The sequence below is a fragment of the Sceloporus undulatus genome, chromosome 7 (assembly GCF_019175285.1).
Source record: "Sceloporus undulatus isolate JIND9_A2432 ecotype Alabama chromosome 7, SceUnd_v1.1, whole genome shotgun sequence".
Classification (NCBI taxonomy): Eukaryota; Metazoa; Chordata; class Lepidosauria; order Squamata; family Phrynosomatidae; genus Sceloporus; species Sceloporus undulatus.
Genome location: NC_056528.1, coordinates 28,524,004 through 28,547,988, shown reverse-complemented (window position 1 = coordinate 28,547,988; position 23,985 = coordinate 28,524,004). Strand labels below are relative to the sequence as shown.

The window sequence follows — 23,985 nt, the reverse complement described above, 5'->3', positions numbered from 1 at the left end:
TCTGAGCCTGTAACTTGACATAGGAGAATCTCCCTCCTTGTGCTATGCTTCTAGAGTTACTTTTGTAAATCCCAGTTATAACTACACTGTAGAAATAATGCAGTCTGACACCACTTTAAGGGCTGTCGCTCCATGCTACAGAATTCTGGGATTTGTAGTTTTGTGAGGCACCAGCACTCCTTGAAAGAGAAGGCTGAAGCCCTTCCAAAACTACAAATTCCAAGAGTCCAGAGGCTGGAGCCATAGCACTTAAAGTGGTATCAAACTGCATTCTTTCTACAGTGTCCAATGTTTTCAAATATTATTTCCATCCCTACTTCAGTGGGGTTTATATCCTTGTAAGTTGCACAGAGAAACAACTCAAGAGATTGCCATGGAGTAAAACGCTCTCCATTGGAAATCCTCTCTTTAAACCCGGGCCCTAAATCCACATAGCTGCATCAAAAGAGAGAGCAAGAAAGCCCAATATGGTGGTTCTTTTCCATGCATTGTCCATCATGTCAACCCCACAGCATACATTGGCAAACTCAGTCCTTCTCTTGAATTGTGAACATTTTATTTTCTGAAAGCACTGCCTACAGAACATTCATTTGCATCAGATAAACATGGGCAAGGAAGCGAGGAACTGAGTGCACTGGAATGTTCTGATGAAACAAAGCCGAGGCTGCATCCGCAATGCAGAAATAATCCAGTTTGACCCCACTTTAGCTGCCATGGCTCAATGCTATGGAATTTGGGGATTTGTAGCCTGTTGTGTCACCAGAGCTTTCTGACAGAGAAGGCGAACTGTCTAACAAAACTACAGTTCCCAGACTTTTATAGCACTGAGCCATGGCAGTTAAAGTGGTGTCAACCTGGATTATTTTTGCAATGCAGATGCAGCCCAAGATTCAGGGACAGGGAGTCCATAAAAAGATTATGAGCCATCTGGGCTGAAGCTGAGACATTAGAAAAAACTCACAATGCTGAACAAGTGCAGTGATGTAGTGGTGAATTGTGAAGTGCAGACAACTTGTTACAATATTTACAAGAGACGTACAAAAAACAGAGAAGGCTGTTTGTTGACCCATACCAACAAATGAGTTTGGGCAATTCCCATCTCCACTCAAAGTGGGTCTTTTGCAAAGCTAAGAGCTCTTGGTTGCTCACCCCTGAACAAACCACAAAAGACTGCATTGCAACAAGAATTTCTCCCAGCAACTTAATGTTGTCAAGAAACACCATCTCCCACACCTTTTCTTGAGCTGTTATAGGACAGCTGCAGCTAAATATAGAGGCTATCTTAACCAAGATAATAATATTGCCCCTGCAAATCAAACCATCTTGATGCTTCCACCTCAAGAACTACGTATCACCCAGCATATCAAAGGGTTCATTCACCAGTTCAGTTCTGGGGTAGCGTCATGACATGGGATTTTTGGCAAAGGACCTCAGCATTTTGAAATCCTATTCATCGATTCTGCATTGGGGAAGCTAAACAGTATGTTGCTGTTGTGTGCCTTCGAGTCCTTTCTGACTTACGGCAACCCAAATTTCACCCCAATGTATTTTTATTTCAGTGCAGGAGTCCCCCCAAAATATGGAGCCAACCACAGTTCCAGGTTTCCCAAAAGGATGCCCTCTTAGGCCAAAACTCAGCTCCGGAAACATTTCACCCAGAGTTAAATAGTAGACCTAGCTGAGATCGATGGCTTCCGAGTGAAAGACAGAATGGCCAGCCGTCTTCCACCACAGCAATGCCATCTTAGTGGTCGCCGATTCGTTCTAAACCAGGTTGAACTCGTCCAAGTAGCCAGCCAGGACGGCATCTTTAATGTCCTCAAAAACCGTGCCGATGTTCTGCGTGTCCGTGGCACATGTGTAGTGAGGGTAGAGGATCCTGGGTCTGGAGCTCTCTTTCAGAGGTCCTGCCCTGCAGATGCCATCAGAAACCGAGGACTGTCTAAAGACCTCTGTGTACATTTCGAGGATGAACCACTTCGCCGCTTCAGCGTCTTGCTTGGGACCTAGAAAGAGAGGCAAAGGAGCTTCCTAAATGGGCCAGCTTTCCCATACCTTTTGGTCGTGACTCCGCACCCAAAGCGGTGAAGGATCTGGAAACCATAAAGCCATGTGAAGAACAGCATAGGAAGCTAGGTATGTGTGGCCTGGAGAAGAGAAGGGTAACAGGTGATATGATAGCCCTGTTTAAATATTTGAGGGGGTGTCGTATTGAGGATGGAGCAAGCTTGTTTTCTGCTGCTCCAGAGACTCAGAGCAATGGATGCAAGCTCTAGGAATAGAGATTCCATCTGAACATTAGGAAGAATATCCTGACAGTAAGAGCTGTTGAGCAGTGGAACATACTCCCTTGGAGTGTGGTAGGGTCTCCTTCTTTGGAGGTTTTTTAACAGAGGCTGGGTGGCCATCTGCTGGGGATGCTTTGATGGTGTCTTCTCGCATTGCAAAATGGGGTCGGATCTATAGTCTTTGGGGGTCTCTTCCAACTCTAGGATTCTACTATTCTTTCTCTCTCTGTGATACAACTTGCAGCAGCTTTGAGACAAACAGAGAAAGAAGTTGGTAGCATAAGCTTCCATAGACTTCGGTCCAAAACACACTGCAGAAATAGTACAGTTTGAAACTGCTTTAACTGCACTGGCTCAATGCTAAGGAATTCTAGGAACTGTAGTTTTATGAGACACTTAGCCTTCTCTGCCAGAGAGCTCTGGTGCCACAATAAACTACTATTCCCATGCTCCCCCAGCACTGAACCAGGGGGGTTAAAGCAGTCTCAAACTGGACTATTTTTGCAGTGTGTTTTGGACCTAAGCCTACTTCATCAGATGCATGGAGTGAAGTGTCTAGGAGCAGACCTTTACGGCTACGAATGAGTAGGTTGTGTGTGTGTGACTAGCCATAGAAATGCAAAACTTGTGGGTATGAGGTGATGAGTTTAGTTTTTGTTGGGGAACTTATCTTGTGTTAGAAAAAACACATCCTAGGGAGAGATGGCAAATGGTCCACCTGGAAATCCTACCCTGCAGAGAATAGAATATTTCACCGGGATTTGAACTTCAGCATTAATGCGTATCACCACACACTGTGGTCTCCCCTTTTAATTCCCTCTCCTATATATATATATATATATATATATATATATATATATATATATACACAGAGTCCCCCCCAAGTCTGTGGACTTAAAATCTTCAGAGGGGTATGTGCCATTAACCTCAATGGAGCGCGTGCCCATGGTGTGCCTCCCACATGCACACACCCCATTCAATCCTATGGGACTTGAATATGCATGATTTTTGGAACTCGCTGTGTGTGTGTGTGTGTGTGTGTGTGTGTGTGTGTGTGTGTGTGTATGTGTATACACACACATAATATATATATGTATGTGTATATATGTGTGTGTGTATATACACACATACATGTATACACCTACATATCTCCCCAGCACTGTAGGTTAGCCTAGAAAGACAAGGAGGAAGACTGAGGCTGCATCTAAACTAGAGAATGAATGCAGTTTGACACTGCTTTAACTGCCAAGGCTCAAGGCTATGGAATTCTGGGATTTTCAAAGAGCTATTGTCCAAGAATCTTGGTGCTCCAACCAAGTACAAATCCCAGCATAGCACTGAGCCATGGCAATTAAAGTGGCGTCAGCAGCCAAGGAAAGAAGACATCTCCTCAGGTGAATTTAATGACCAGAGGATGATATGAACCCAAGTCCTTTCACTCATCTGTCTCTCATTCTAACTACTACTTTACACTGTTGGTACGGAACCGAAAAGGGTTACCTGGAAAACTGGGGAAGTAGGCAGCCAAGTCAGAGCTCATGATCTTCTCCTCCAAGATGTCCACTTTGTTAAGGAAGAGGATGATGGAGGCATTCAAGAACCAAGGCAGGTCCAGGATGGTTCGGAAGAGATCCAGGCTCTCCCGCATCCGGTTCTGACCCAAGGAAGGGGAGACAGAACAGCGTGAAAACACAACAGGCACAGCATTCAATGAAATGTAAGCAAAACAGATTGCAGAAAGCTGCTACACAGACTTTGAACCCTCTTTTGAAAGACTGGAAACCATTATGGGTTTTTGGAGCCAACTAACATGTAAATTTGCAGTTCTGACTTCGGTAACTCTAACAAGTTGACTTGAGAGATCTCTAATGGCAAAACATATAATTTATACATACCGGTTTTAATTTTCACCCATTACCGTTAAAGGGAGAAAGGCCAGGGTTTTTGTATGTGTGTTTAGTTAGTTTAGGTTAATTTGTTAACTATGATCTATGATGCTAGGTAGGTCTATGATAAGCTCTTTCTTTATCCTTGATTATATATTTATTTCATTACAAATTGGATCGTTTGGGTTAAAAATGAGTAAAATTAATCTCTTTTTAAACAAATAATTGTATTTCTGCATGGGACAAATGGCCAGCCATGAAAAATGCCACCCATCTCCTCACTTCGCTGCTGTTCTCCTCAGGAATTGGTCGTATTCGCTGAGCGAAGCCAAGTAGATCAAAGCGATCACGTTTTCGAAACGTGGATCCACTTCCGCCGCTCTGACTTCTGACCGCCAACGTCACAATCCTGGAACGTACGATGCAAGCGAATAAATAAAAAGTTAATATCCCATGAATGTAGTTTAATGGTGTGTGATTTTGTGTGGCAGATGTAGACTGATGTATCTAGATTGTGTGAAGAGTGATGTGTGTGTTGGGGTTTTTTTATGTTATGTTATGTATTTATATGTGTTGTTTTATCTGACTTAATAAAATAAAGGTTATTTGAAGAAAAGGTATGTGGCCATTTTGCTTTTGGAAAGGGAGGTTAGGCACCGCATTGCCCATTTCTTGGGGAGATAGCGTTCGGTGGGACTTGATGCTGGCTTGCAGAATGTGCCGAAACATGTTTTGGTTTCTGAAACCATATACTGCAGCGATGTCCAAACTCTGGCTCTCCAGTTGTTTTGGACTTCAGCTCCCAGAAGCCTCAGCCCCCTTGGCCAATGGTTTGGGATACTGGGAGCTGAAGTCCAAAGCACCTGGAGGGCCAGAGTTTGGACATCACTGATATGCTGGAACAGTGCTATGTATACATGTAGTATCTTTCCATGTACACACACACACACACACACACACATGAAGACAGATAGTGTAATAGTGAGATCGATAAAGGCATCTTTGTATGTGTATAAGGGTGGATAGATAAAAGAGATAGATTAAGGCACCTTTATATGTCTCCAGCCTACTCACAATCCTGACATAGATTGCCTTGTTGGGTTGGTTTAACTTTGCTTTAATGTCTCTTTAATACCAAAATTAGCCCCAGTGTGTGATAAACCCCTGGGGCTTCAACCCTGCAAACTCTGATACTATTACACCAATGTGACCAGTATGTGAAGTCAGACCAGAATAATATTCATGGCAATGAGAGCAATTCCTACAAAACTGGTGCAATATTGCCATATCGCATCCAGTTTAGGAAGAGTTTCCTAACCAGCAACACTAGTCTTAGCGCTGAGGTGACCAGTGATGCTCAAAGGCATCCTCTTGCTGCAACTTGGCTCACCTTAGTGTTACCTTTTGGATCGAGAAACAGTACTCATTGATTCCCGTCGTCGGCACGCGGGTCCTCAAGATGTCCTGAGCGCTTGGTACGTATCCGTCTGCGGCGATGCGCTCCAGATTGGACAGGAAACTGGAAAGTGAGAGCACCCAGAAACCCAACTGATAGATACACCCCAATGACTCAAACCACAAGATACAAATCACTATGCATACAGCTTAAAACATTTCTTTCCTTTGAGCTTTGTGGCTGTTGTGTGCTTTCAAATCATTTCCGACTTACGGCATAAGTCCAAGGCGAACCTATCGTAGGGTTTTCTTGGCAAGATTTGCTCAGAGGACAATTTGCGATGTATGGAAATTAGCAATTAATGATAAATTGGCATGCAGATTGAAAGCAAAAAGGGGATTATGGGGGGGAAAGTGACTCAGATAGAATTTGGAAAGAATTCATTGAGAAAGTATTAAGAAAAGAAGATGGAAGATTACCTCCATGGGAGGCATGGAGATTTTGGATGGAATATAAGGGTGAAAATGGCTCTGGAGAAAGGGAGCACTGAGGTGGGATATAAATATACTTAGCCAAGTTGTAATAGAAGGCAAAAAATGTGTACAGTCAGCCCTCCATATCCATGGATTCTTTTATCCACGGATTCAAGCATCCACAGCTTGAAAATATTCCCAAAATATATAAATTCCAACAGGTGAGGCTTGGTTTTGCCACTTTAGGTAAGGCACAGCATTTTACTATGGCACTGCATTTAATGGGACTTGAGCATCCACGGATTTTGATATTCACGGAGGCTCTTGGAACCAAACCCCAGCAGATACCAAGGGCCCACTGTATATGGAATTATGTATTGTATAAAATTTATATGTATGAACTTTAATTTCAATTAAAAATAAAAAGCATTGGACTATATGACTCTGGAGGCCAGGATTCGATTCTCAGCTTGGCCATGGAACCCACTGGGCGACTTTGGGCAAGTCACACTCTCTCAGCCTCAGAGGAAGGCAATGGCAAACCTCCTCTGAACAAATCTAGTCAAGAAAACCTCGACTTAGGGTTGCCATAAATGGGAAATGACTTGAAGCCACACAATGGCAGCAACCTAAATGTCTCTTCCCTTGGGCCAGCCCTTAAAGCAGACTAGTGTTGGAGAGGTGATCGTTTTGGCCTCAATGGTTTGATAAAGTGCCAGGAACAGCTAAAATAACATCACCGCTTGACTAGGGTAGATTCTCCTCCACCTTTTGGGACGGATGGATCATTCTTGGGACCAAGTGGATCCTAGTTTTGTAAAATCAGCCCGGAGGCCACAAAGATCCCAACCCTACAACCAGAGTTCCCACCAACACTTCCAAACAAAACAAGGGACCTTGTAACACTTGTCAAATCCCATTCAGATTTAAATCCTGTTTCTGAACAAGATTTTGCTAGTGTGATAAGGGCCATAGAAGCCCATCTTAATAAGCTTCTTATCTAATAAGTATTGCCATCCTGGCATTCACCTCTCTTGCCACTTGGGGGCGCCCTCCACCTGCATGAAAAACCATGCTCTGCTTGGCCAAATGTTGTCAACTCTTGCAGCCATCACTATCTTTCCATAGGTTTCAAAGTCAAGGCAGAGTGCATCCTTCTGGGTCAAAGATATATTAAAGGAGCGAGGTACAACACATTTCTGTCCTCCCAAACGTTACTGATAATTCAAAATACAACCTCTGTGGCCGCCAGGGAGGAAACAGCCAGCTTGGTATCAGCTAAAAATGCACCTAGTCCTCATTTTGCAATTTGAATTCAGAGACTCTGGGGAAGTGGCTGTCGGGGCCCTATCCTAACAATGTATTACCAAAGAATTTCTCAAATGGCCACGAAAACAATATTAAAGAGAGGGAAATAAGGGCAGTGGTTCTCTTGGGAATGAGGCAAGAAAATAGAGGGCATCACTAGTAAATTAGTAAATAGGAAAAGGGTTGGGTAGAGAAATGGGATCTTTGTACATGTCTATGCAAAATGACATCAGGACCTTTGGGACGGATGCTCCGGTTGGAAGTTAACTTACTGCAATGTTTTACCTTTCTCCAAAGGCTGCAATGCAAGTCTTGGGTGTTTAAACCGACCCAAGCATGCATTTCAATGCAAGGCATCATTTGAGAGAATGCAGCACGGAAAAGGGGACAGGGCTCTTTCTATTTCACCTTCCTATTCAGGTGAATAGAAGGAGCAAAAGCACTCACTAGGGAGTAGAGTCTAGTAGGTGATATTCTCGCCGCCTCAGGTAGCAGGTTCGAATCCCAGCATCCTTCCACAGACTTTCAATCATCCTCGCATGGTGTGCTTCCAACACAGTTGTCTTGTAGACATCCACTTCCTTGAGCAACTGAGCATTTTGCTAGGAGAAATGCAATGGAATAAGAAATGTGAAGTACACCATTCTTCATTAAGCAGGTCATGTGAAATCCAAAACCTACCATGAATGTTGGCATCAAAGATGTGCATGATGAGATATCTGTCAAGGTACCTCCCTACAAATATGGATTTGTGGATGAAAGACTCTTCAATCCATTTTTAAAAATGTGTGTGTGTGTGCATGTATGTTTGCTGTTGTGTGCGTTCACGTTGTTTCCGACTTATGGTGACCCTAAGGCCTATCATTGGGTTTTCTGGGGCTGAGAGTGTGTGACTAGCCCAAAGCCACCCAATGGGTTTTCATGGCCAAGTGGAGAATTGAACTCTGATCTCTACAGACGTAGTCCAATGCTCAAACCACTATACCGTGTTGGCTCTCATGTGCATATTTATATGTGTGTAAACATTTTTATTGTGTGCATTTAAGTCATTTCCAATTTATGGCAACCTCAAGGCAGACTTATCATGTGATTTTCATGGCAAAATTTGTTCAGAGGGAGTTTGCCTTTGCCTTCCCTTGAGGCTGAGAGAGTGTGACTTGCCCATAGGTCACCCAATGACTTTCCATGTCCAAGCAGAGATTCAGACCCTGGTCTCCGAAGTCGTAGTCCAACACTCAAACCACTACACCACGCTGGTTCCCATTAGATTATATACAATAAAATTATATTAAATATACTTTTATAACATGATATTAGTTTATTTCCACTGTCCAAGAAAGCAGTCGACAAAATTCCTTTTCAGTTAAGTTACCTGGGCAGTGTCTCAAAATACAAGATGCCAAAGATGTTTCCTTGCACAGTCAGCCAAAAAGAGCCAAATGCCTTTGGAAGCCCAACATTATCTCCCCCCCACCAGTAAAATTGTTTATTTCTTTCCTTGCACCACATCTGAAGTTTTCTAGTCATTGCCGTACCTTATTATACTAGCTTATTGTTGCAAGCTTATGCTCTGCTGCTCCAGAGACTAGGACCTGGAGCAATGGATGCAAATGGAAAAGCGATTCCAACTAAACAGTAGGAAGACCTTCCTGATGGTAAGAGCTGTTCAACAATGGAAGACGCTCCCTCGGAGGGTGGTGGAGTCTCCTTCTTTGGAGGTCTTTAAATAGAGGCTTGGCTATCTGTCAGGAGTGTTTAGATTGCGTCTTCTTACAGAGTAGAAGGGAGTTGGACTGGATGACCCTTGGAGTGCCTTCCAACTCTATGATGCTATGATTTTGTGAAAGATGTCCATCCATTGTCCTGTTTTGAAGCCCTCCAAAGAAAGAGAGTCTACCATCCTCTAAAATGCACTCTATTTCAACACTTAAAGTCAAGAGGTTCTTCCTAACTGCCATTACGTTCAGTGCGATATAGGGGAATTACGACTTATGAATAACATTAGTATAAAAGATATTTCTAAGGGTTCTGTAGAGTGTGGTATGGGAGGAGGTGAATGGCAGGAGGTGACACCATGAGTTACTGCACTGGGTGATACCAATCCTAGGGATGCCATGGTGCGGTGAATTCACTCCAGGTTTTCTCTTCAGATGGTATAAAGGTCCCCAACATATTGCTGAAGCACATCTGTTACAATAGGTTCAGGACATTGGACAGAATACCCTGCAAATGTATCCCCTGGATTAGTACCTTGGAAAGCTCCTTTGGGACACACTAAAATAGGCCAAGCTTGGAGAGCTTTAAATCCAAGAATTAACTCAAAATATCCATTTTCCCCATGGCTGAGTTGGAGCTACTGGGAGGAAAGTAGCCTCATCTCACTGGGAAGATGCCATAATCTGGGAGCAGCCACCAAGAATCCCCTCCACCACCATGGTCCCCACCAAATGTATCTCTGAAGGTGACAGATCTGAAAGGAGAATCCTTCTTCCAGACCTTAAAACCTGGGCAGGTTCATAGAGCTGTGGAGTTAGAAAGAGCAACAAGTATCATCTTGTAGACTCCACCTCTGAGAAATGGACATCCAAATTCTGTTTATGCCCTCCAATGAAGGAGGTCCCATCACCTTCCAAGGTGGTCTACTCCATTATTAAAAAGCTCAGAGAGGTGGGTATCCTTATGTCCTCCAATGAAGGACAGTCCACCATTTTCTAAGGTGGACTTCACTATCAAAAGGATACCCACCTCTTTGAGCTCTTTGATAGTGAAGTAAACCACCTTAGAAAATAGTGGACCCTTCATGGGAGGACAAATGATACCCACCTCTCTGAGCTTTTTGATAATGGAGTAGACCACCTTGGAAGATGGTGGACTGTCCTTTATTGTCCAATGAAGGACGGTCCACCATTTTCTAAGGTGGTCTACTGCACTATCAAAAAGCTCAGAGAGGTTGGTATCCTTATGCCCTCCAATGAAGGACGGTCCACCAACTTGCAAGCTGGTCTGTTCCTCTAACAAACAGCTCTTACCATCAAGAAGTTCTTCCTAAGATTTAGTTGGAATCCTGTAGCTATATCCCTGTCCCTTTCTTCTAATTCTTCCCATTCCATCGACTCAGGTCCCATTCTCTGGAGCAGCAGAAGACAAGCTCACACCATCTTCTGCACAGCATCCTTACTTAAAAGATGGACACCACATCAGTTCTCAGGCTGAACAAACCCAGATCCTTCAGATATTTCCTCCTAGAGCTTTGTTCCTGGATCCTTAACCATCTTTGGTCAGCCTCCTCTGGAAACTGTCATATGGGGAGATATGGTCCTTCTGATAATCTTTCCCCCAGCCATATGGATCAAAACAAGCACTTCGCACTTTGCCTACAGGAAAAGAGATTCCACCTGAACATTAGGAGGAACTTCCTGACAGTAAGGGCTGTTCGACAGTGGAATGCACTTCCTCGGAAGGTGATAGAGTCTCCTTCCTTGGAGGTCTTTAAACAGAGGCTGGATGGCCATCTGTCAGGGATGCTTTGATTTGGATTTCCTGCATGGCAGGGGGTTGGACTGGATGGCCCTAGTGGTCTCTTCCAACTCTACGATTCTATGATTCTATGGGTCATAGAACACATAGGCATGGTATGCTTCTTCTGATGTTAGTTACTTACTGCGTTCTCCGGCCGGTCATAAGGAATCTGAAGGGTCTCCATAGCCTTGATCATGGCATGGATGGACATGAAGATGTTCTGATACACGACCTTGACAAACGCCTTCCGGTCCTCTTCGGTGTAGCCAACCCCATGGATAATCCTCATCTGTTTGATGAAGGTGCTTTTCCCGCTCTCCCCGGTGCCTAAAGGGAAATAAAAGTGAACCTCTTCATCAATTCCATTCCTGCAGCAAGAACAAAACCTTCCATTCCTTTTCCCTCTGCTGCGTAAAATCAGATTTGGAGTCCAAATCCCTGCTCAAGTCAGGCTCTCCAATTTAAGCATCCCCAGCAGAGACATGTCCAACCTCTTTTGGAAGACCTCCAGAGAAAGAGACCCCATCACTTCTGTAGGTCATTGGTTCCATTACCAAACTCATCTTTCTATCAAGAAGTTCCTTCTAATGTTCAATAGAGATCTTCCATCCTGCAACTTGAAACCACTGAGGAGCTACTTTCTGGGGCAGCAGAGAACAAACTTGCCCTCTCCTCTCTGAGACAGCCCTTGGGGTATTTAAAGAGGGCAATCCTGTCACCTCTCATTTTCTCTTCACCAGGCTAAACATACCCAACCTCCTTCAACCTCTTCAACCTTTTGTTCTCCATGTTGCCCTTCTCTGAGGCCACTCCAACTTGTCTCTATCCTTCTGAAATGGCCTTGTGGAAGGAAGTTCCAGGGACTAAGGGCAGCTACTGAGAAAGCTCTTGTTTCTGTCTCACAATCCTCACAGGTACATCTGGTGGGAACATGGGAGACAGAGCCTTCTCAGTGGCTGCCCCAGATTCTGGAACTCCCTTTCCACTGGCACCTTCCCTACTTTCTTTTTGCAGAAGAGCACAGTAAAATCAGAGGAGGAAGGAAGGGAACAGAAAAAGAGAGACTACTGATTCTTCCTACTCTTGCTGTCATGCATTCTGCTGCATCATCCACGCCTCTAGCCTCTCCTGGTTAGCAAGCACTGAGCTCTTCCTAGCACTTTGTTTCTTGTTAAGAAGTAATGTATGTGTGTGTGTATTAGTAGTGAAAAATAATATTAATAATAAGGGGAAGGGGAGGAAGAGGAGGAAGCAAAGGATAAGAAAAAGAAGAGGAGGAGGAAAAGGAAAGAGAAAGAAAAAGGGACGCTGCTTGGACCAGGCTGCATTATCCAGAGGTGCCTCACTGATGCCTTGATTCTTGAATAGAACCAGAATCAGTGATGGTCCAATACTCCACTCTGTCGGATCTGAGAGACTGAAACCAAGATAATAAAGACAGGTATGGAATCTGCAAGCCTCCTAGGCTGTGAAACAGAGAGATACAAACTCCAAATAGGAACTGATGATGTATAGTCACAAATGGAGCCACAATCACACCACTGCAAAAAGTGACACAACCTGGTACATGCCGCATCATCCATTAATACCTCCCTGCTGCCTAGACTTTCGGATAAACTCTAAACAATTGAAGGTCTAAAATCCACTCAGGAACATTAGATAAATGGTGAAACCCAAGATACTAACAGCGGCTGGCATTCTGCTTGGGACTTGCATAGATTGTGATGCAGGATCTCAGCTAGTAATTATAACGCCAGCCTTCAATGGAAAAACTTTTTACAACATCGTAGCTGTTTTTAACGTATCTGTTGGTGCCGAATTAGAAAAACATGATAAAAACATTACACCACACATAGACCTTTCACAAGTTTGATATTCAGTTGGCACTCAGCTTTGGTTAAGTGCAGACACTGATGTTTCGGCACCATTCCTATTGGTACTTTTGAATAGGTTTTTGAGTTGCATATCAGCAAATTAAAGTATTTTAAAAGCCTGTAAGAACTCCTTTCTTACTTATTGCGGCATAATTCTTTGCCGGACCATTTCATTCCCCCATATATTACAAGTTACAACATAGAATTGCCAAAGCAAGTTTGGGGGGGAAACCTTTTTATGACCCTCAGTTTTGCAAGCCTGTAATCTGAAACACTCACCGAGCAAAAGGAGTTTCAGTTCCCATCGATTCTTCTTCTTTTGCTCCTGGAGAAGGCGGTTGATTTCTCTGTCAATCGCAACCGCTTTTTTCTCGTCCTCCGACAAAAGGCAAAAGCACCAGAACATTATGGCACCAAAGTCTCAACGCTCTTGCCCTCTGTTCACTGCCTCGAGGATCAGGGACAAATCCAGAGCAAGAGTATAAAACGGACACATCCAAGGAAGATGTCCAATGCAAAAGGCTCTCGGCGAGGGAATTTTTTAGTTCCAAATGCCCAGTCCAACCGCATCAGCGTCTACCCCACCCTGGAAGGAGGTGCCCACCACCAGCACTGTTCCTTCCAAGATCAGATTTCACCAGAATAAAGAATCTGGAGAATTGTTTGCAGAACTGGGCAAAAGATCTAGCACTGAAACAGGGAGGAATCTCACCAGAGCGAAGGCACGTCGCTTGGGCAAAACAGCCAATGCTGACGGTGAAAAGGGACCCATCTCTTGGCTGAGATCGGACATGCTGGCAACCTCCTGGGTCTCTTTGCAAACGTTTCTTCTGCCCTCCGTCTGCGTCAGCTCTGTTCCTCTCCTTGCAACTGCTCACTGCATTTCGTCCTGCTTTGCAGAATCATGATCCTATCCTGAGCCAACCAGTCGATCAAGGTGTGTCTTAAAGTGTGAAACCCTCACACCAGGCCTTTGACCGCTCCCTTGTTGAAGATGGGGAAGAGAAAGGCAAAAACCAGGTGAAAATTACACACTACGTGCTAAATTATGCACAACACACCCTCCAACATTTCACAGGTGCAAACGTTTAACTTTTGCAATATCGTTTTATATTTATTGCCATCCAACTTGGATCCCAGTGCATAAAAGGGTATAAAGTCAAGAAATAAACCAATGCAAAAGAATGCATAGTTATGGGGACATAACTAGTTATTTGCAACCAGTTCCTAGTAACCAGGGAATTGCACAGCAGAAAGGAACTAACTGGTTGTTTGTAACTAGTTCCTGCTAACCATGGAAAGGCAGAGTTGAAAGGGAGAATAAAGGGAAGCATAACTCCTTGTAATCATAGAACTGGGAAGTTGAAAGAAAGTAACCAGTTGTTTGTAACAAGTTCCCTGATGGGAAGTAAATAGTTATTGGTAACTAATTCCTTTTAAGCATGGATTTACAGCATTATGGGAAAATAATGTTGTGTTTGTTGTTATGTATCTTCAAATTATTTCTCATCTATGGTGACCTAACATGGGGTTTCCTTGGAAAGTGTCTTCAGAGAGGGGTTGCCATGGCCATCCTTTGAGGCTGAGAGAGAGTGTCTTGCCCAAGGTTACTCAGTGGGTTTTCACAGCCAAGCAGGGATTCAAACCCTGGCCTCCAGAGTCTTAGTCCAATGCTCAAACTACTACACCACACTGAAACTAGTTACTTGTAACTAATTCCTTAGAATGATGGGATTACAAAGTTGAAAGGAACTAACTAACTGCTTGTAACCAGTTCATTATAAATATGAGATTGTAGAGTTGAAGGGAAATAATGAAAGGAAAGTAATAGTCCCACTATATTCTGCTCTCCTCATTTGGAGTCCTGAGTCCAGTCCTGGGCATCTTATTTTAAAAAGGATAGAGACAAGTTGGAGCAGATTCAGAGAAGGCCAACAAGGATGATAAGATGGATGGCAAACAAAACCTAGGAGGAAAGGTTAAAGGAGCTGGGCATGTTCAGCCTGGTGAAGAGAAGATGGAGAGGTGATAGGATCACACTCTTCAAATATCTCAAGGACTGTCCAAGAAAGGAGAGGGATGACCTCCTTTGCTGCCCCAGAGGGAGTACCTGGTCTAATGGTTTCAAGTTATAGGAGGGTAGATTTTGGCTGAACATTACGAGGAACATCTTGAGAACATTAGGAGGAACATCTTGAGAACTTTAGAAGGAACATCTTGCGAACACTAGAAGAAACATCCGGAGTCTTGAGAGTGAGAAGGGTTTGGAAATGGACCCAGTGGCTTGGAGAGGTAGTGGGATTTCATAGAATCATAGCATTGGAAGAGACCGCAAGGACCATCCAGTCCAACCCCATTCTGCCAATCAAAGCATCCCTGACAGATGGCCATTCAGCCTCTGTTTAAAGACCTCCAAGGAAGGAGAGTCCACCATCCTCCAAGGGAGTTTGTTCCACTGTCGAACAGCCCTTACTGTCAGGAAGTTGAGGTGGAATCTCTTTTCCTGAAGCTTGCATCCATTGTTCCGGATCCTGTTCTCTGGAGCAGCAGAAAACAAGCTTCCCTCCTTCCTTGGACATCTTCCAAAAGAGACTGGACAGCTCCCTGGTGGAGATGTTTTAGCTGGAGATCCTGCACTGAGCAGCGGGTTGGACTCCACAGCCTTTAGGCCCCTTCCAACCCAATGATCCTAATTTTTGAGTCATTGTTATTTTTAAAATAAAATTATCTCATTTATTTATTTGACTGTTGTTGTTGGTTGCATCAACAGTAATGCCCAGACTGAAGGAAGCAACATTCAACATGGATTCATAGCAGGGTTTGTAAAAAGGAAGTAGAGATCTTGGCAAAACTGCAAGCTGAACGTGAGTCAACAGGGCGATGTAGCAGCCAAAAAAGCTAAATCAATTCTGGACTACATCAACAGGAGCATAATGTCCAGACTGGGGGAAGTCAAAATAATGATAAATCAGGGTAGAGGAGAACAGTGTCTAGATCGAAGGAATAGTACTCTACTCTGCTTTGGTCAGACGTCACTTGGAATATTGCATCCAGTTCTGGGCACCACGATTCAAGAAGGATGTGGACAAGATGGAGTTTAGTCCAGAGGAGGGTGACCAAAATGGTGGAAGGTCTGGAAACCACCAAGTCCTATGAGGAGCACCCTGAGAGATGGCTATGTTTAGTCCATACTCCAGAGAAGAGAAGATTAAGAGGTGATATGATAGCCAGGTCTAAAAATTTGGAAGGATATCCTATTAAGGGTGGACCAAGCTTGTTTTCTGCTGCTCCAGAGACTAGGACATTGAGCAATGGAGTCAAGTGACAAGAAAAGAGATTCCACCTAAACCTTAGGAAGAACTTATCAGCTGGAAGAAGTGTTTGACAGTGGAATAGACTCTGTCGAAGTCTATTTTAATATATTGGCTCCAAGACAGGATGGTGGACCTCTTTCTTTGGAGGTCTTTAAACAGAGGTGAGAAGCCACATAATGTAATGGTTTGAGCATTTGATTCTGGAGACCAGGATTCAAATCTTTACTCAGCCATGGAAACTCACTGCATGATCTTGGGTGAGTCACACACTCTCAGCTTCAGAAGAAGGTCAAGACAAATCCTCTCTGAAGAAATCTTGTCAAGAAAAGTCAGGAACGACTTGAAGGCACCCAACAATGATAGATGATCAAAGGTCTGGAAACCAAGCCTTTCGAGGAGCAGCTTAGGATTCAAGGGGCAAAAAAAGGAGAGGTGATGTGATAACTGTCTTTAAGTATCGCTGGAGGGATGTCAAGCAGAAGATGCAGTGAACTTATTTTCTGCTGCCCCAGAGATTAGAATGAGAAACAGTGGATTCTAATGTCATGAAAAGAGATTCCACTAAAGAGTAAGAGCTGTTTGACAGTGGAATAAATTGCCTTGTAGGATCACTGTCTCTTCTTTGGAGGTCTTCAATAAAGGATGGGTGGCCATCTCTAAGCATTGTATTCCTGCACCGCAGGGGTTCCTTCCAATTCTATGGGTCTATTCTTATTATCCTGCCTTTTCTACAAAACTAGGATGCAAGGTGGCTTACAAATTGTTGTTGCTGTTATTGCTGTGTGCCTTCAAGTAATTTCTGACTCATGGTGACCCTACCACAGGGCTTTCTTGGCAAGTTTCTTCAGAGGGGGTTTGCCATGGCCATCCTCTGAGGCTGAGAGAGTGTGACTTGCCCAAGGTCGCCCAGTGGGTTTACACGGCTGAACTGGGATTCAAACCCTGGTCACCAACAAACCACTACACAATGCCGGCTCTCGGCGGCTTACAGTAATTTAAAACAAGACAAAGTGAAAATCTGACCTGACTAAAGTTTTTAAACAAGAATTAAGTAAGTAATAATAATACCAAAGCATGGCTCAGTTCAAAAGACATTTAAAACATGTGTTTGTTGTTGTATGCCTTCAAATCATTTCCAACTTAAGGCGACCCTATCACAGGGTTTTCTTGGCAAGTTTCTTCAGAGATCATAGAGTCCTACAGTTGGAAGAGACCCCAAGGACCATCCAGTCCAACCCCATTCTGCCATGCAGGAACCCTCCAAAGAGGGAGACTCCACTACTTTCCAAGGAGTGTGTTCCACTGTCAAACAGCCCTTACTCTCAGGAAGTTCCTCCTAATGTTGAGGTGGAATCTCTTTTCCTGTAGTTTGCATCCATTGCTCCATTGTGTCCTATTCTCTGGAGCAGCAGAAAACAAGCTTGCTCCCGCCTCAATATGACATTCCTTCAAGTATTTAAACAGGGCTATTGTATCACCTCTTAACCTTCTCTTCTCCAGGCTAAACATCCCTAGTTCCCTGAGTTGTTCCTCATAGGACATGGTTTCCAGACCCTTCATCATTTTAGTCACCCTCCTTTGGACACATGGCTCCAGTTCAATGTCCTTTTTGAACTGTGGTGCCCAGAACTGGACACAATATTCCAGGTGGGACCTGACCAGAGCATAATAGAATGGTACTATTACTTCCCTTGATCTACATGGGCGTTGCCACGGCCATCCTCTGAGGCTGAGAGCGTGTGACTTGCCCAAGATCACCCAGTGGGTTCCCATGGCTGAGCTGGGGTCGTCGAAGGGAAGAAATACAGCACACCAGCGCACCCAAACTGCTGCTACGTAACTGAGATCTCAAAGGTCTGCCTACAATAAAAAGTTATTCACCTGTTGGCAGAAGGAGAGCAGGAAGGGAGCGAAGTGGCAGGGAGTTCCACAGCTCCAAAGCAGAGACGGAGGTTTTCTCGTCCACGGCTTCACGAAATGCGCCAATGACAGTGATGGGACATGTAGAAAGTCCTCCGCTACCAAACTTAAAACTTGAGATGGGCTTATATCTGCAAAGCCGGAGACTTTGGGTCGGCTTCTGCTGAGAAGAGATATCGAGCTGCTTTCTCTGCACCAAAGGAGTAGTGGTTAGTCTCCTCCCAGGCCTCTATCCTGTTTGCTCACCCAGTGTACCAACACAATGCAAACTTCCTCCCCCTCTCTTCTTTTCTCACCCCGAGCAAATCAAGACATTTATGCTTTTCAAAATATCTCCTTCCTCCTTTCGAACCTTGCAAAACCTCCAAAGCTGCCCGGGTTTTTTTATTTCTCCCTTGCTTCGACCCCTCACTGCTTACTGGAAAAACAAGCAGATTGAAACACTGGTGACCCTGGAGAGAGTTTTGTTTTTGCAAGATCTTTCCCTCCACCCTGGTCAAAAATTTTAAAGTTTTATCTTTTTTAAAAAAAACTGCATCGTATTCTTTTAACAAGGCCTCTATTTTGATATAATGGTAATAATAATAATAATAATAAGAATAAGAATAATACAGTAGGCTTTCCACATTCTCTGGAGTTAGGGCCACAGGACCCCCATGAAAATGGAAAAAACACTTCTCTGTGTATCTGAGTCCACTCTATGGTCAACATCTGCCAGAAGTTGACTTCAGAATCATGCTGAAAGACCTACAAATGCCTAGAGAAGTGTTTTCTCTAGTAATTTCTAAGTCCTCCAGTACAACTCTATGGTCAGTTTCCAGCAGAGTTGCGCTGGAGGACCTAGAGATTCCTAAAGAGAACATATTACTCAAAGCAGCAAATGCGGAGGGCCAACTGTAACAATGCTGTTGGCAGATGGAGGGAATAGATGGAAAGAATATTTTTTTCTCCATTGTTGGTTTCCCAATTGAAAAACTGGTTTCCCATGCGTTTGTTGTGTACCTTCAAGTCATTTCCAATTTATGGCGACCATAACATGTGGTTATGGGTTGCTTGGCGTGGAAGTTTGCTATTGCCTTCCCCTGAGGCTGAGAGAGTGTGACTTGCCCATGCTCAGCCAGTGGATTTCATGGCTGAGCTGGCCATCGAACCTTGGTCTCCAAAGTCATGGTTTCCCATACCTACCAATGTTTCACAGATGAAAAACAGGACAGGTGTGGCCAAAGCAACCTCAGTGGGTGGCCAAGATGGTAAAAGTTTTTAATGATGAATAACAGACAAGCTAAGACAGGCCGCAGCAGTTTGTTTTTGCCGGAGCCGACTGGGAAGGGTAAGATTTGCCCCTCTCTTCTCCAAACCGGGGAGGATTCAGATTCTCCTTGCCAATCAGGACAGTTGGCAGATGTAGGTGAGAAATTTATCAGGCAAGGGGCAGACATTTTGTTGGAGGGGCAATGCTCTCCTTTCGCCCACCGCCACCAGCTACAGCCCTGGTTGGATCAAGGCATCAGTCCAGTTTTTAAGATAGATCTTTTTTAAAAGGGGTGCCAACAATCAAACATGGACATATACGGCCAAAAATTTAGAAGTCGACCCAATCGGCTGAGAGTGGAAACTGGTCTTGAATCCCGAGACTAATGGCCCGGGCGAAGCGGAAAGTTTTGAAGTGTGTTGACACGACAGAGGCATCCAAAATTATGAAGGGTATACAGAGAGAACGATGTCTTCTCCTGCGATGCTAGAGCTGCCTATGGCGAAATAGGGACCACAAGGGCCATCTAACCCAACCCTTGTGCAAGCTGGGCAATTGGGTGAAAGAAAAACCCAAAGAGATCCGGCAAAGCTGAACTCAAAGGACGGTCAGACAAGAGAGACCCCCATGGTCCAAATCTGGGTGGCCCAAATGTTTAGCCTTCTGGCCGGCTTTGTTCTCAGGAATCTGCCAGCTTAAGAGGCGTGATGGATGGCAAGGTCTGGATATCCTCTTTCCGTTCTTCCCTCGGAGCTGTCAACCAAGTACGCCAGTTCTCTAAACATGAAGGCCTTCTTATAAACACCCAGCGTGTGGAGCCGACAATGGTAGGCTTCAAGCTGCCAAGACTATGCTGCGCCTCCGTCTCCTATTGAAAGGAAACATTTTCCTTCCATTTTTGCGGCTACCGGCTGGGTCCCTTCGCTTGGGCTCAAGCCGAGAAGACTTGGCCATGGAGAGATTGTGTCAGGGTTTTTGTTGAACGTGTTTAATTCTTCCCTTCTGAGGAAATGGCTCATGCCTCAAGCAGCTGTTATGGGGTGTTTCATAGGCTGATAGAATTGGAAGGGACCCCAAAGGTCTTCCAATCCAACCCCCTTCTGCCATGCAGGAACACAGAATCAAAGCACTCCCAACAGATAGCCACCCAGCTTCTGTTGAAAAACCTCCAAAGAAGGAGACTTTGGAGGTTTAAAAATGGGCTGAATGGCCATCTGTTGGGAGTGCTTTCGATACGATTCTGTTGTAGGTGGACCGGTTTTAGGTTTGACTCGGAGAAATGTGGTTGCCATCAAGTCATCTTGGACCTCTGTCCAGACCTTCCATCACCTGCAAATTGAAGGATGATGGACGATCCAACAAGAATGAATCCTCCCTGAATCAATTTCAAAGGAGGAAATCTTCCTCCAAAGGCCAGTCTTTCAATGATGAACTCATAATACAAGCTAGTAAAATGTGGGCTAGACAATGCAACCGTTAGGTGGATTTGTAATTGGTTGACCGACCGAACCCAAAGGTGCTCCAGCAATGGCTCCTCTTCATCCTGGAGAGAAGTGACCACCAGTGGGGTCCCAAAGGGCTCTGTCCTGGGCCCAGGGCTATTAAACATCTTTATCAATTATTTGGATGAAGGAATAGAGGGCTGCTTATGAGGTTTGCAGATGACACCAAATTAGGAGGAGTAGCTAATACCCCAGAGGCCAGGATCAGGATTCAAAATGACCTTAATAGATTAGAAAGCTGGGTCAAATCTAACAAAATGAACTTCAACACAGAGAAATGTAAGGTACTAGACTTAGGCAGAAACAATGAAATGCACTGATATAGGATAGAGGACACCTGGCTTGACAAGACAACATGTGAAAGGGATCTAGGAGTCCTAGTAGACTACAAGTTGAACATGAGCCACCAGTGTGAAGCGGAAGCTAAAAAGATCAATGCAATTCTAGGCTGCATTAACAGAAGTACAGTATAGTGTCTAGATGGAGGGAAGTAATAGTGCCACTCTATTCTGCTTTGGTTAAGCCTCATCTGGAATAATCTGTCCAGTTCTGGGAAACACAATTCAAAAAGGATGTTGAGAAGCTAGAGCGTGTCCAGAGGAGGGTGACCAAAATGGGGAAGGGGTCTTGAAATCATGCCTTATGAGGAGAGATTTAGGGAGCTAGGTATCCTTAGCTTGAAAAGAAGGTTAAGAGGCGATATGATAGTCTTGTTTAGGTATTTGAAGGGATGTCACATTGAGGAGGGAGCAAGCTTGTTGTCTGATGCTCCAGAGAATAGGGCCTGGAACAATGCATGCAAGCTACAGGAAAAAGATATCCCAGCTCAACATTATGAGGAACTTCCTGATAGTAAGGGCTATTCGACAGTGGAATAAACTGCCTCAGAGAATGGTGGAGTCCACTTCTTTGGCGGTCTTTAAACAGAGGATGGACGGCCATCTGTCAGGGTGCTTTGATTCTGTGTTTCTGCATGGCAGAATGAGGCTAGAGTGGATGGCCCTTGAGGTCTCTTCCTACTCTATGATTCTATGATTCCACTCAGTTACTCAACCCATATGACCCGAACGTTGTAACTTGCCATATTTGTCCTCAGAGATTAGCAGGTGAACTTTTCCTCATTGTAACTCTTCCTTAGGGTGCAGCTGCACTGCAGAATGAAAGCAGTTTGACACCACTTTAACTACTTTTGCACTCTGAACTCATCTTGCAGCAATGGAAGTAAGCTGAGGACCAAGTGGATGGCAGAGAAGCCAGGACATTTTAAAAGCAGCTGAGAAAGTGGGACGGCAGAGGAGTAATCAGGACTCTCCCAACCAAATTAGGACATCCTTGATACAGGGATTACAAGGGAACATATTTGAGGAATGCCTCAACAATTTTGGGTGCATCTTTTATGTCCCTAGAGGCAAGCTGGGGTTGGGAGGGAGAGAAATAAACCAGAGATCTGACCCTTTTGGTCAAGACTAGGACGAGGTGGAACTCAGGTAGAAGAAAGAAAATGGAAAAGGTGCTGTTCATTTCCACATTTTGTCACTGTGAAAATCAATGAAGCAGAGTATCTCATGCAAAGGGAACATTCCCATAGCCCAAGCTGAAGTTTAATTTTAGAAAGTGGGTCCCAGCAACAACAGCCTCAGGAATCACAGAAATGCAGAGATAGATGGGAAATCAAGGGCTATCTAGTTCAACCCCAACCAACACAGGTTAACCAACCTGTTTTAAAATGAGAAGCTACCGCCTTCTCTTCCCATTTCAGCTTGTTAGGATTTTAAGACATAGGGTTGAACAGGGGTAGCCCTTCAACAGTTGATGCGCTGCAACTCCCACAAAGCAGAGACAACTCATGGATCATGGGATCTGTAGCCCCAACCATAGCTGAAGGAGACCCATGCTTTCTTGGCTTAAGTAAGTGCACACTGGGAGCATAAATGGATAACTTGCAATACTTTATGTATGTGTCCATGTGCCTTCAAGTTGCCTGTCAACTCATGGCAACCCTATGAATTGTATAGGGCTTTCTTAGGCAAGGAAGACTCAGAGGTAGTTTTGCCAGTTCCTTCCTCTGAAACATCACCTCCAGCACATGGTATTCCTTGGCAGTCTCCCATCCAAGTACTAACCAAGGCTGACCCTGCTTAGTTTCCAAGATCAAATGAGATCTGGTGCCTTTAGGGTCTTTAGGCCCTTTGCTGTGTGCCTTCAAGTCTTTCCCAACTTAGAGAGACCCTAAGGCAAACTTATCATGGGGTTTTCTTGGCAAGATTTGTCCAGAGGGTTTTTTGTCATGACTTCCCTCTGAGATTGAGTGACTGTGCCCAAAATCACCCAGCGGGTTTCCATGGCTGAGGAAGGATTTGAACTCTGGTCTCCAGAGTCTTAGTCCAACACTGAAACCACCACACCAGCTCTCTAATTCAAAAAAGAACGAGTGTTCTCTGGTGACATCTAGTGGTTTGCTCAAGGACACTAATACCCAGCAGTTGTGTGCCCTCAAGTTGTTTTCAACTTATGGCGTCCCTAAGGCAAACCGATCATGGGGCTTTCAGGGAGTTTGTCACTGCCATCTGCTGAGGCAGAGTAAAGCTCGCCCAGGGTCACCAGTAGGTTTCCATGACCAAACTGGGATTTCAACCCTGGTCTCCAAAGTCATCATCCAACGCTCAAACCACTACACCATGTTAATTCTTTTGTGGGAGGATATGGTCTTTCAAATAACACGGACCTGAGCCTAAATACAGGATTATCAAACTGCCCTCTACTAAACTGAACACGGACTGGGACCACCTCTATCCTCAGCATTTCATTTGGCACAATGATGCATGTCTGAATGGAAAAGGACTCAAGCTTGTGTTGGTGTCACTGACTTTTCCAATTGGAATACGGACCAACTCAACAACCTCTCAAACTCTCTCTCCCACGACTATGGGTTTGTAGGGGGTCCACTCACAAGCTATTTGGGAACGACAACCGCTGGATACCCATAAACACAAGAGATGACCAAAACCCAACTGCAACTGTCTTACTTACCAGAACATCTTTGCCTCTCACAATGCCCAAGCCAAGAATCTAAAGGTTCTTCTCCAAGTCTTCAAAGGTATGACCCAGCCTTTGCCAACTTCCTCGCTAGACATTCAGAGAATGAGGTTACTTTTGGAGTCAGATGCATTGCTTGTCTGTGGCACAATATCAATTACAAATGTTCAGGCAGTACTTAGCCACCAATGGTCCCCCAGGCATTTTCTTCAGCCGC

At 44.4% G+C, this 23,985-nt stretch overlaps 1 protein-coding gene across 3 annotated transcripts; it reads right to left on the bottom strand.

The window, feature by feature from the left end:
* Positions 1–313: 313 nt before the first annotated feature.
* On the bottom strand, positions 314–18,246 carry GNA15 (G protein subunit alpha 15). Of its 3 annotated transcripts, none has more exons than XM_042480514.1 (9): positions 17,940–18,246; positions 13,457–13,728; positions 13,024–13,120; positions 11,013–11,197; positions 7,799–7,953; positions 5,565–5,693; positions 4,457–4,583; positions 3,789–3,942; positions 314–2,006 (listed from the first exon to the last, which is right to left on the bottom strand). In XM_042480514.1, the coding sequence occupies exons 2-9, from the start codon at positions 13,535–13,537 to the stop codon at positions 1,765–1,767; spliced, it is 1,170 nt and encodes a 389-aa protein (XP_042336448.1). In that variant the 5' UTR covers positions 13,538–13,728; positions 17,940–18,246; the 3' UTR covers positions 314–1,764. The 3 variants fall into 3 exon arrangements, with proteins under 3 accessions (XP_042336448.1, XP_042336449.1, XP_042336450.1); XM_042480516.1 differs by lacking the exon at positions 314–2,006 and adding an exon at positions 2,017–2,147; XM_042480515.1 differs by having other exon boundaries at positions 13,024–13,728.
* Positions 18,247–23,985: the final 5,739 nt, after the last annotated feature.